Here is a 13,815-nt window from a genome sequence, read left to right on the forward strand (position 1 = left end):
GGCCTTACGTACCAAAATGTTTACACTGTCCAACCAATAATTTGGTCGAATAATTCCTACATTGTGTTCCTATAGGTCCACTAAAGGGCTACAGAGTCGCGATAGTTATTAAAGTAATAGATAAGCCAATAGCGTCGGAAATATTAACACAGCCAAGTCCCTATCAAAAAGCAGTTTGCTAGCAGCCAAAAAGGGTCTCCACCACCTGGGCCAGGTATTTTTCTTAATTTTACATCTATACTTACACATTTATTCGTTCATATTAACTTAGAGTATGACATTTGATAAAATCATCTGATTTTTTGGACACCCTGTATATTCCCCTTCCTCTGATCATATGTTTGTGTGTAGGTTAACCGGCTTTATTATTAATAATTGTGAATGGGTCAACTTGTAAACATTGTGCTGATCTGACTTGAAAATAAAATAATAATTTGAAAATAACAAAATAGTGTAGATTGTATCTAAGTGATATTTCAATGTATATACATATATATGTGATTAATCGACTAATTATTACAGAATTTTTGTCGCCTATTTTGCAGACCCTCAAAATGTTTGAAGGGTCTGTCTTTTTCATGCCAATTTAGCAATAATTGGGTTATAAACCTGATTTAAAGTGTCTATAGAAAGGTCTTTACATGCCCCTTCTAAGACCTAAGACAGTTTAAATTGTAAGCCATTATTTTTTTAACACTTTTTAATATTATTACAGAATTATAAAAATGGATTTATTAAATGGACAGCAGCTGTTAAGAAAAAATGAAACAGTTGTATCCGCAAACCAAGCTTTGGAGGTAAGTATCATAATCAGATTCAGCAGCCGCGCGGCTTAGTAAGCCACTAAATAAGCTTTACTGTCAGCTGCGCGGCTTACTCAGCCACAAAATTTCAAATTTAGGGCCTGAAGGCACTGGTTCCCATCTCTGACTATAACAAGTTTTAACAATGATACAGGAATAGAAAGAAAAAATATTTCTCTGCTTACACTAAACAAGGATATCAAAATCCATACAAGTGAAACTCAAGAAATCAGACTGACCAACGAGCATTAACAAGCATTGAGCGACTTGAATAATTGCTTAAATCTTAGCAAAAATTATTGTATTTGGTAAAATGCATTGATATTTGATTAGATATACTTAGAGAGGGAGGGGACATTAGGATGTTTATTACACTAGTCCACAAAGTCTTATAATATTGTTTTCTTATTCGTTGGCTGAGCAACCTTGGGGACTTTTAATTGAATTTTGATTGTTTGATTTTTTCAAGTTGAGTGTCCAGTTGTTTAAACCACTAATTGTAATCTACAGAAGGGGTTCTTTGTGCGTCATCATTGGGGATGTACATCAATTTATCGACCATTGTCTTATCCCTTTAAATCCCTGATATATACATGCGTGATTAGACTTGATAATGCCTAATCGCAATAGTATGGTAGTAATCATTGGTAATAGGATAAAATATCATCGTTTGCAATAGACATACGGACCAAGGACAAAGGATAGTCTTTCTGGGCAACAATTCTAGGAAAATCACGAAACCTACTCTAAAAACCTTATAGGGTACAGAGCCAAAGAAAAGGTGCAACATACTTGTATTTTGTAGTATTGTTCAATTCAGAAGGTATAAATCATAAGCTATCACCAAACCTCACCTCATTAACCGTCTGTTTTTAGAATCAAAACAAAGGCTTCTTACTAAACAATTTAGAATTAGGGAGATTTAAAAAATATTTTATAATACTTCCTGAAATTAAAATCTTTACATTTTTTTCTTATTCATGATATTTGTATCTGTTTACAAACAAAAACAAAATATTTCAACAAATTTTTAATCAAAAGCACTTTGATTAACACCTTGATTAACCCCTCGAGGCAGGTTAAAGCAAAAGTTTCAAAATGATTCAATAACTAAAAAATATCTCATTATATAAATCTATAAAAAAAGAAATTGGACAAATTCAACCCTAACGAATTGGATCTTTACAGAAAAATTGAAAATAATTAGAAAATAATCTAACTTATGCATAAAGCTTAAAATTAAATTAATTGTTCATTACTTATTAAACAAGGATGACACCATCTATGAGAACAAAGCTCTGAAACAGTAGGACAAATGGACATTAACACTTGTTGAATGTCAGAACTGAATAATCAGAATATAAATGTATAAGAGTCGAAGCAAAATTGTAAGTAAAAACTGCTTGATAAAGGATAATGTTTATGGACATACTTACATTTCTGGGACATGATTATAGAGTTACTTCGCTTATAATAATGTGCTTTGTTGTCACAGGAATCACATAAAAATTTGTCCATGTTTAAAATGGACATACGGACATTCTGGTAACGATTATGGAGTTGCTACGCTTGCTAAATCATACCTACTACAGGAATCACCTGCAAAGTTTTAAAATGATTGGACAATTCTAACATGCCTATGGACTGACCAATCCTAATTATAGAAAAGCTTCTCTTTGAAAAAAATAACCCTAAAATATAAAATACTAAATTCTATTTGAAGATCTAAGACTTAATCTAAAATAAGCATAAAAAAGCATATATTGGGGCTTTACCACAAAGTTGCCTATCAAGCACTGTTCCCCTCCTTTTAAATTTTTTTTTGGTTACCTTTGCTATACCAAAAGGAGTAGTTCCCCTTTGATCGTTTTCAATTTGCTTTACATTAATGGTTGGGAAATGGTGGGGCTCTGTGCTCTACAAGGCACTTTGGGGGAAATTACCCATATTTTAAATGATTAAAAAAGTTTGTAAGTTGTAATATTTAGAGAAGATTAGTAGTTTTTAGGTTTAATTATTGCAGTACTTAATAAATCATGATTTCAGGGAAGCTTTTTTATTTTACTTCCCTAATTCGCTACTTTCCTCCAACGTGTTTAGCCATCAGATACAAGAAGTTGCCAAGAAAGTCAAAATTAAACTACAACAAATATCATAAAATGTATGATTGTGAAAATACATAGCTATGTAGTTCAGAATTTTATTGCTAGGTGTCGTAAAAACCTTTTTTGAATTTAAATTTGTAAATGAGATAAATATTTAAACAATCTTAAATATTTTTAAAAGTATTACAGCTATCCACTCTTTAGAATTTTTAATAAATTTATTCACTATTTAACATATAATTTACGAGTAGTTTATGATTTAGATAAAATACCTAAAAATTGTAAAAAAAGCTTTAAGTCAGCTCATACATCTTTAAACTGAATGTGCAGACAAACTCTGACAATCCTTTTAGCATGGCTTTTAGTAAACAGAGCAAAAAGTATTAAAATAATGCTTGAGTTTCTTATCAAATTCTGCTTAAAGTTGCTTTATCTCATCATCAAGTTTAAACTGGAAATCTAAGAAATCAGCTCTAAAGCATTGTTTGCCAGAATAGCCTTCCCTTGTCCCTGCATACGGACGAGTTGCTACGAATTCTTAAATCGTCTTTCAAAGTTGGTCTGGCCTTTTGAGGGAAGTCAATTGGCGTATTTTATAAGTACGAACTGAATAAGTTTCTCAATTAAATCCATTTAGATTATTTACTTGAAATTCTTACAATTTCCATTGCCCTATCCCTATCGGCCTGCATACCTAACCTAAGCTTATATATTTCAGGACAAGAAAATAATTGGATTATACTTCTCAGCGCATTGGTGCCCTCCATGTAAATTATTTACTCCAATTTTAGCTGACTTCTATGGGGTAGGTTGTACTTATATTTCAGACCGTGTAGAAAAACCATGTATTTCGTAGTTTTTTGCCACAGAAACTGTGCTAGGAAAAACATTTACTAAATTGGATAAGATGATATTAAAAAATTAAGTTAAATCGAATAAGTTTACGATCAGAGCTATACCAATAACCATAAATGTGAAAAAATATCTCTTTGAAAATAGATTCTTGACAACGAAGGTCAAGTTAAAGTCAAAACAGTACTAAAAAAGTGAAATAGTAAATTATCAGGAATAATTAACTATAATATGTTCTTGTACAAAAGTAAGTCTGTCTAAGCTTTTGATCTCGCTGACCATTGGATCGACGTGATTCTTAAAGGGGCGTAGCCGCCAATCATCTTATTAAAGTAGTAAGGTTTTTTGTTTGTCTATTAAGATCTCGCTAACCATAGAAGAACCGATTGAGGTTTCCACTTTATGAACGCTTCACATGGCTCCCGGTTATATTTATGATTTTTGGCTATTTTCTGAAACACCTTCCAACCTCATATTGTAGATTAACTCGCTACTATACATTTTTAGGACCTGATATCTAATGGAGAACCATTCGAGATTGTTTTCATTTCCAGTGATAAATCTCCTGAGGAGCTGAAAACTTACATGAAGGTAAGCTCAAAGATAGCCTTAAGGACTGGATGCACTACGAGATCTTTTTTTTGGCATCTCTGAACCAAATCTTGCTTAATTGCTGTGCAGCATGATGTATATGGCCACACACCCTTTAGACAACCAACCCTTTGATTGCATGACCTTTGTCTGGAAGTCCTAAATGTACATGGTAATGAGTTGCGCCAGTTTTGGGCCAAGGCATTCCCCCTACTCTTAACTATTTATGTTGCGCACCTGACATAGCAGCAGTAGGAACCACTTTTAACGTCTTAGGTTATGACGTGGTGTTGGGGCTGAGATTCGAACCTTTCACTTTCTCGACAACTATCGGATACCACAGTCGCGCTTTTCTTTTTTCTTAATTACTAAACTTCAATTCATCAAAATTATTGATGTACTTGTTGTTAGGAAAGTCACGGAGATTGGTTGGCTGTACAGCACGGTACTGTTCTGGCACAGGACCTAAAAGCTAAGTTCCAGGTAACCCATATATAAAAGTAGCAGGTTTGTGTCTGTCTGTACCAAAGAATCTTGCTAACCGCTAAACCGAAATTGTTCCCTTTACAAATGAGCTTCTCATAGGTCCTAGGAAGATTTATAACTATTTTGGGGGAGGGTACCAGTACCCTTTCAAGAGAAATTGTTTCCAACCAAAATGTTTAGAAAATTTCCTTTTAAAACTTAAATGGGGTGGGGGGATGGGATACTCTTCACCTTCCAAAAAAATGAACTCCCACCAAATTTTTTTGTTTATAATAAAAATGGATTTAATCCCCGCCTCCTCAGGTGCCTCTGAGTGCGTAGCCGCTATTAATCAATAAAATTTTGTAGGTTAATGGAGATTAATATTACTGTTCAGGGCTCAACAGCAGAAAGGAATACAGAATATACGTACATTTTATGCAATAAATTATGTAAAGCATCGTATTACAGGCATATTTCCACGCATACTAATTAAAAATCATAAGATTAATACCATTTTTGTTAGTTCGGGCCTTCGGCCGTTCGGGGTTCACAAAACAGAATTTTATCTTAGAAGTTTCCTTTTATTATCCGCGGAAAGCTGAGTGTAATACGAAGCAGCGATAAAAAACTGTTGTTGCAGGTGACTGGGATCCCCACCCTGATAATCCTAAGCCAGGACGGAGACGTGATAACCAAAAATGGACGCAGTGAAGTCACAGACAAAGGGACACCGGTATTCCAGAAATGGCTGGCGGCTTCCAAATAAAATATTTCAAGCCCCAAGTGAATTAAATTAGAACTTGAAATTTACAAACTTTAATTTTTTTATTTCTTTGGATTTTCTGGTTGCAAGATAAATTTACTTGTCTTGTAAGGGTCTAGTTAAGATTGGGAATTTAATACTTAATTTTTATAGCAATGAACTACGTAATGTAAGAACTTTGAAAACTTTCTTAAAATTTTCTATGATAATTATTTTATACCTATACTTCTATTAATTTATGTTAATTTTTTATTCAATTCTACTCTTAACTATTATAGTTCACTGTTGCATGGCCAATTTTTGAGAAACTTAGATTTAGTGGGATTTTAAATTTAGCAAAGGGTGTTATTAGACCTATTTACTGATACAATGGCAGTCATTTATGCCTAACACTAAAATAATCTTTTTTCATCTGGCAATGCAACAGTGAGTTATTTATCACATCGTATTATAAACAGTTTTCCGCGGATATTAAAAAAAATTTATTAAATTAAAATCAGTTGTGTTAGATCTAGGGAGGCGAAGGTCTGGGCACAAACTAGTATTATTTATGTGATTATTCTTTTAATATTCGTATGTATGTTATTTATGAAAAATAAAATAATAAAAAATAATTTCTTAATTTTATTATTTATTAAACTGCAAAATTAAACAATCAAACATAATTTTTGCTGAATAACAAGCCACCAATCAATCCATCAATACCTTTTCATCATCGAAAAAATTAGCACTAGAAATATATCTCAAGTTGGGCCGAAGTTTCTTTGGCTTCCCTTGCAGAATTTCCGCCCCGCCAAGGAATTCTCTTAAAACTGGAGGAACATTCACAGAGCCGTTTAAAGTTTGGTGTTGTTCACATAAAGATATAATCATACGCGGCACCGCGCACGCTGTTCCGTTCACTGTGTGGCAAAATCTAAAAAAAGTATAGGGGGTCAAGTGCAGTACTTGGTAAAATATTGCTTCCTGGTTCCTGGGATTATTACAATGTTTCTAGACCATTACAAGAAATATTTCAATATAGGTATTAGATTAGACTTGCTGTGCCTTTGTAAAACAAGCAGCCTCGGTTGGCCTTTATAGGCTGGGATACACAAGGATCTTATTGAGGTGTATCTCTGAACTAAATCTTGCTTATTGATATGAAATGCATACTATTTGGTTACCGCCCGTCAGACAAACAACCCTTTTATTGCAAAACCTTTGTCTGGAAGTCCTATCTGAACAATATGTTAATGAGTTGCGCCTGTTAGGCCAAGGCATTTGACCTTCCTCTAGATACACCAAGTAAAAGCAGAATGAAACATTTTAGTACAACGTTATCTTATTTGTCAGATCTAAAATTTTAAATATATGTACAAATTTATCGACCATTTTCCTATCCCTGTATTTTCATTATGTGCATTTTTGACAAACACTATACAGACAGTATCTAAGTGATAATATGCGGAAGTGATTAAACACAACAGGATAAAGTCATGGATATAAAGGGATGAGACAATGGCCGATAAATTTTTGTACATCCACAAGGATCACACACAAAATTACCCCTTTATTAGATTAAAATCAGTGGTTGAAACGTTCGAACACTCAACTTAATGATCCAACCAATTAAACCAAACTTGTTAAGCCAATAAGGAAACGTTATCATAAAACTTTGGGGCCTAGTGTAATTAACAGCCCAGCGTTCCATCTCTTCTGGATGAATTACTATACCTGCCACTGTCATCAGTAATGCTCAGCCTTCTGGCCTGATAGTCTGTACAGTCAGAACAAGAAGAGATCTCACCCCAGAAATTTTTTCCAGGCATCCAAGCCTAGGAAAAAAACATTTGTACACGGAGCACTATAAAGATTAGCATTAATATTATTGGATGTTTTATAGGATTTTTTCTCTCTCAATGTTTTTCAGTTCTAAGATTTTTTTCTCTCAATTTTTTGATAATATTGAAAACCATTAAAAAAATACATCAAAACTTCAATCTTCATTACAATCTTAAAACATTATAAACCTAACCTTCGAGAGAATCGCTAAAAATGTAAATGTTTCCACTGCTATAAAAACAAGGATGACAACATCCATAAGTAGCGAAGCACAAAATTTCGTGGATGGGACTGACGATCATTGTTGTTTTCTTCAAACGACGGGAAGTTTAATTTTGATATCTTTAACTGAACAAATTTTGAAAATCGATTAATAAACACCAAAGATATGGGGGAAAATATAAAAAGTAGCCAAAAACCTGCAAAAAGGCAGTCTGACCGTCATTGTTGATTTCTTCAAATGACCGGAAATTTAATTTTAATATCTTTAACTGAAAAAATTTTGAAAATCGGTCCATAAACACCAAAGATAAGGGAGAAAATGTCAAAAATATAAAAATAGCCAAAAACCTGCAAAAAGGCAGTCTGACCGTCATTGTTGTTTTCTTCAAACGATGGGAAATTTAATTTTGATATCTTTAACTGAAAAAAGTTTGAAAATCGGACCATAAACACCAAAGATATGGGGGAAAATGTAAAAAATATAAAAATAGCCAAAAACCTGCAAAAAGGCAGTCTGACCGTCATTGTTGGTTCTCCAAACGACGGAAAATTTAATTTTGATTTATCTAACTGAAAAAATTTTGAAAATCGGACCATAAACACTAAAGATATGAGGAAAAATGTGGAAAATAAAAAATAGCCTAAAACCTGTTAAAAAGCCGTCCGACCGCCATTGATGTTTTATAGTTAGTTGTGCTCCTTAATGATGGGAATGTTGTCAAAAAATTTCAGCTTTCTATCTTTTATAGGAGCTGAGTAAATCCCATTTCCCCCATAGCGTTACGGACTGACGGACGGACGGACATAGTGAATTATAGAGTAGCTTCGCTACTAAAAAAAACATTGATAACCTTATATACCACACATCAGAATCACATTAACAGCAGAAATTAATTCGAACAAAACATAATAAAGTCTTTAATAAAATTATAAAAAAAGACATTTCATACCTCAATATCGTATTTTCTTGCGGCCGGATCTCCCAGCTCATCTGGTGACATGTCCAGCACCTTGTAGGCCAGGCCAAGGTCGTCAAACATTTGCCGTTCAATGGCCAATATCTCGTGCAGAGCTGTTTGGCTTGCCTCTGTGTTGCCCTCTTAAAAATGATAATTTTACACAGCTCATTCAAATTGGGAAAACTGTCCTACTCGACAAGGATGAGGTAATGATGAGGAGATCTCGTGAGTTAGCGGGTCAAGTCATAATGCGCTTGAAAGTGAAGCTATGCAAAAGTGCCTTAATCTACTCCATGGCGACTTATGTCCATACATAAGAAACTATGGCCAATCAAACAATCAAATAAAAGATAAGCTTTCCTGACCGTATTCATCCCGAAGCAATAGCATAAATGATAACGTGCCTGCTTGCTGCCAGGGAGGTGTCGGGTTCGAGTCTTGGCCACATCGTATCATAAAAACTCAATACCAATTAAGACTTCCATGCTTAGGTCGTGCAATCAAAGTGTTTATTGTATGTTACCTAAACTATTTTCCTATAGGAAGTGGGTCTAATCGCTTTAGAATTTTTTTTCTTCAAAATTTGTATACCTCCTTCCCCCTCTCCCCGTCTACAAAATACTGTCCATGGAAGCAGCGCTCAGTCCCCTAGCCTGCCTTGCCTACCCGCAACGCTCGGCATACCATTCTTTAATCTACCATAATATGTAGATATAGGTTTCTTGTAGTCTTTTACCTGTAACAACAAACATTTCCACTTTATAGAACTGATGAACTCTGTATAAACCTTTATCATGCACGTTCTTACTCGCCTCTGCACGGTAACACCTAAAATGTAAAATAATTTTACGCGATTTTACTACAGTATAGCTTTCCCTGTGATTCATTAGATCTTGGCTATTCAAGGTTGTTATTAGGCCTTCTTATGGCGCTTAAAACGGTATACGGGCATGGCATTTACGTTCAGCCGTTTGGCAGCTTGCCGCCTTTAAAGTTCATAGATTTTTTGTAGATGATCGTTACCAGCAACATTTTACCGCGATCTGCACTAGTTCTAAAAAGTTAATGCATATGGTCATGTAGTTCACAATCTAAATTGAGAACAATATAAATACAGGGTACAGATTAATAGGATAAAGATACCTATTAAATATCACATAAAAATTGTTGAAAAAAAGTAAAAAATCAACATGTTTTGTTATGGACCACTAAGGTCTTTCTGATAACGATTCGTCATGCCAAGTTTAAAAACGATAGGACATTTATAACATGTCTAAATTAACAAAAATTAAATATCCTTTAAATAAATATTGACCTGGAAACAGCACAGAGCTTTAAAGGAAGGTCTTTCATTTGTTTGCCCATAAGGAAGCCACCAATAGCCATCTCAGCAGTGCCTGACAAAGCAGCTGGTCCAAATTCTGGTGCCAGCTTGTATACCTGGGTTCGTTCACCCTCCACGTTCATTCCACATCTGTAATTATCTTAACTTAGACAGGATCAGGGCCCAGGGACCAGGATTATGTAAAACAATTCTAAGTAAAAATTTTCCATCTTTCTTCTTACTCACTTTCCTTTAGTTACAACATAAAACAAGTTTTACGCAACATTGCACGCCACTAAAATATCCAAAAATTCTGCAATTTCAAATGGAATTAATTTTCTCGTATTCATTCGAATTCGGTGGATTAGAACCGGTTCTCATCCATACGAAAAAAAAACTATGTCTAGCATCTTATTATATCCAAATGTACAATCACAAGATTAAAACCAGTTTTTTTTAGCCCGTGCCTTCGGCATCTCGGAGCTAAGAAAACTTGTTTTAATCTAATAATTGTATATTTTATGTCCGCGGAAAGCTATTTATAATACGATGCGAGAAATAACTATTCTGAATCTGCCCCTGGACAAGAAAGACAAGGTTTTAAGCATAAATATGACCCTAATAATTTTTTATACACATTTCAATGTTGTATTTAATATTGCAAAAGTATTATTTCCAGTTTTAAACTACGTAACATATTTTTTTTTCAATATTTATTGGTGGTGATGGCGGTTTTGTCAGTGTAATTTATTCTCCCTAAACCCTAAAAAAATATTTTTTCTTGGGCGGGAAGAACACCCCCCCCCCCCCCCCGAGGTTAGCTAAGCCTTTTTTTACCTTTGAATGATATCCTTATGCAATATATCCGGAACAGAAATGAGCTGAAACCCCCTATTCTCCAGCTGACGGACAGCCCACTGTATGAGCGCAGACGTGAAAATTCTGCACAAGATTCCCCCCCCCCCCCTAGTTAAAGTTTAACTTTCTATCAAAGGACTTTAGTGGGTGTAAACTGTAAATGAGTGTTCATGTAACTTTTTGCTCATTTTTAAATATTTCCCAATATATATTTAGTGTTTTTGGATAGATTTTGAAAAACTTTCTGGATAATAGTATTTAATTTTTCCCAACGCCAACATATTTTTATTCCTCCCCTCCCCTTTTAGTAGGGGATCCTATGCAGAATATACACCCCTGTATGAGCGCCTGCTCCAGCTGTGCTAGCACGCCGGTCAGGTAGTACGTGCGGTCCCCGCACAAATTCTTGAGGTTGTGCATCCTGGCAGCACCCAGGATCTTGGCGATCTCGTCGAAGCTTCTGATCTTATAATCTGGGGGAGTAAAGTCACGCTGGTAACAAATTTTGGGCTCCGTCAGATGAACAACCTAAACAAATGGACAGTGTGAACAGTATAAAAGTAACAGGATGTATGTCTGTCTGTAACGATACGGTTCTCCTTTACAATGTAGCTTCTCATAGGTTCTGAGAAGGTTTATAACTACTTTGGGGGAGGGTTCCACCGCCCTCCGAAGAAAAATCATCCCTACAAAATAACCGACCTCCCCCAACATTTTACTTTTTCTTTTAAAAACTAAATTGAAAAGGAGGCAGGGGTCGCCCCCCCCCCCCCCTTACCTCAAGTGCACCAAGAGGCCTCAAAGGGCATTGTAGCTAGTATATTATAAACACACTTAAAGTTTAAAGGGAGAACGGAAAAATAGGCCTGTATATTACACTAGTCCCCAAGATATTTTAGTAACATTTTCTTATTTGTTGGCTTAACACATTTGAAGCCTTTTTATTTAACATTGATTTTCCAAACGTTTCAACTACCTACTAATTGGAATGACAGAAAGGGTAATTTTGTGTATCATCATTGGGGATGTGCATCAATTTATCAGTCATTGTCTTATAACTTTGGATTCCTAATTTGTGAGGCAATTTTGGCAGAGAATTGAATCAACAGAGCTTAGACAACTAGTGGACACTAGGATGAGTCGATTTAGAACAGTTTTATCTGAGACCAAAGCACCAACTTGAACATGATTTTATAAATATAATACAAAAGTTTCTCATTCCACTCCTCAAGGCATTTTAAGGGAGCACCATGGTGGCCATAGTTCTAATTCAATAAATTTTGTACTCCCATTAAAAAATTGCTCGGTATAAAATGTGTGGTAGTCAACGGTTTATAGACTTCAGATAAATTTTATATTATCCAGAGGTGTATCATATTTACAAAAATCATGTGCAAGTTCCCGCTTTAGTCTCTGATGTAAATGTCCAAAATCGACCCCCCCCCCCCACATACCTGCGGATGAGACATATTGGGACACTTCACCAACTCGGTCTTAATCTCCTCAAAACTTTTGCCCTCATTATTCATAGCATGTACTTTGTCTATGTCAGCCTCACTATTTCGAGCCTAAAAATAACATACAACAATTAACTAGTTTTCATAAGGGAGGGAGGGGACATTGGAATGTAAATTACGCTATTAATGTAGGTACCTATTAAAAAAACTGAATGATATTTAATAGACGTATAAAAAAAATAGGAATTAAAGGGGTAGTTACACGAAATGCATTTGAACTTTAATTTAGTGAACTGCATATTTTTCCTGTTCAATGGTTTATTAAACTACATTTATAGGACATATATTTAAAAGAATTTCAATTTTCTACCATGTAGTTTTAAAAATATCAAGACTTAAAAATCGTATTCTTGTGACATATGAATTTATATAACTGGCTTATTTTCACAAAAAAAGCATGACGACTAATTTAGTGATGAAATTTCCCATAATATTGTTATAATATAAATATATCAATTAAGGTTTTAATGACAGTTGTCTGCGGATACAAAAATTTACCTTGATATTACTTCTAATTGCTTCAAGATTGTCTGGATTAAGAAGAAACTCTGTGTCCAATGAAATTTTAGGCAACTCCAACTTTGGCTGCGGATAGCTAGCAGTGCCATAACTTTTAACATTAACAATATCCTGTCTAACATTTAATCTAAGACGGGACCTTAGAGAACTAAAATTATAACTAATTGTCTTTAACATGTTAAACTTGATGGTCTTGGTTGTGTGTTGGATTAGAATTTGAGATATTGAGAAGGATCGAATGAGTCACCAGTGTCTTCTACTACCTTCAGGGTCTGTCTTGGGCTTCTGAAATTTTAAACATTTAAAGTAATAGATATGCTGTTTGGGGGACTTTTCAAGGGTTTAAATGGACAATCACTAATGATGATACACCAAATCACCCCTTCTCTAGATTAAAATTAGTGGTTGAAACGATTGGGCACTTAACTTATTGAACCAGACTATCAAAATTCAATAAAGTTCCGAAAACTGTTAAGCCAACGAATAGGAAAACGTTATCATAAAACTTTAGGGACTAGTGTAATAAACAGCTCAAGATCCCCTCCTTTTCTGGAACTTTCGCATTCTTATGTATAGCATACTGTATAGGGGAGTTTTTTTTATAATCAGAAATGGAGGGGTCATCAGACTATAAGTTCTAATGTTTTTATAGTTTCTGACAGACAGGTGGTTATTTTGAATAATAAAGCAGTTTCCCTAGTCCTACTGAGAAATCTGTATACTAACCTGATAAAATGAATCCTGCGCTGTTGTTCTGGCGTGGCCGTTTCCAGGTCAATTGGGAGGCGGATAAGATGACGTGGCTCCGGATACTTGACACTGATAGTGCTTCCGTCAGGCTGTACAACAGTCACGGGATACAGGTATTGGTAACGGGCTCTTTTAATCCTAAATTATTCATGAATAATCAGAGCTTATCAGCAGGGATCTATAGGATAAGACAATGGTCCCTTATATTATTGTACAATCCAATGATTATACACAAAATTATCCCTTGAAACTTTTGGACA

General features: G+C 34.7%; 2 protein-coding genes across 2 annotated transcripts; one reads left to right on the forward strand and one right to left on the reverse strand.

Moving 5' to 3' along the window:
* The first annotated feature begins 719 nt into the window (after window positions 1-719).
* Window positions 720-5,639, forward strand: LOC145319555 (nucleoredoxin-like protein 2). Its single transcript, XM_080161764.1, has 5 exons — window positions 720-797; window positions 3,627-3,713; window positions 4,268-4,351; window positions 4,763-4,834; window positions 5,460-5,639. The coding sequence occupies exons 1-5, from the start codon at window positions 726-728 to the stop codon at window positions 5,583-5,585; spliced, it is 441 nt and encodes a 146-aa protein (XP_080017890.1). The 5' UTR covers window positions 720-725; the 3' UTR covers window positions 5,586-5,639.
* A 554-nt stretch (window positions 5,640-6,193) lies between these two features.
* On the reverse strand, window positions 6,194-13,673 carry SerRS-m (Seryl-tRNA synthetase, mitochondrial). The gene is made up of 10 exons (XM_080161729.1): window positions 13,532-13,673; window positions 12,785-13,090; window positions 12,224-12,337; window positions 11,106-11,297; window positions 10,749-10,828; window positions 9,903-10,061; window positions 9,324-9,415; window positions 8,579-8,727; window positions 7,299-7,399; window positions 6,194-6,498 (listed from the first exon to the last, which is right to left on the reverse strand). Exons 2-10 carry the CDS (start codon window positions 12,980-12,982, stop codon window positions 6,273-6,275), a joined length of 1,311 nt encoding a protein of 436 aa, XP_080017855.1. The 5' UTR covers window positions 12,983-13,090; window positions 13,532-13,673; the 3' UTR covers window positions 6,194-6,272.
* Between the last annotated feature and the right edge of the window lie 142 nt (window positions 13,674-13,815).

The sequence above is a fragment of the Acartia tonsa genome, chromosome 1 (assembly GCF_053477335.1).
Source record: "Acartia tonsa isolate MP-2025a chromosome 1, ASM5347733v1, whole genome shotgun sequence".
Taxonomy (NCBI): domain Eukaryota; kingdom Metazoa; phylum Arthropoda; class Copepoda; order Calanoida; family Acartiidae; genus Acartia; species Acartia tonsa.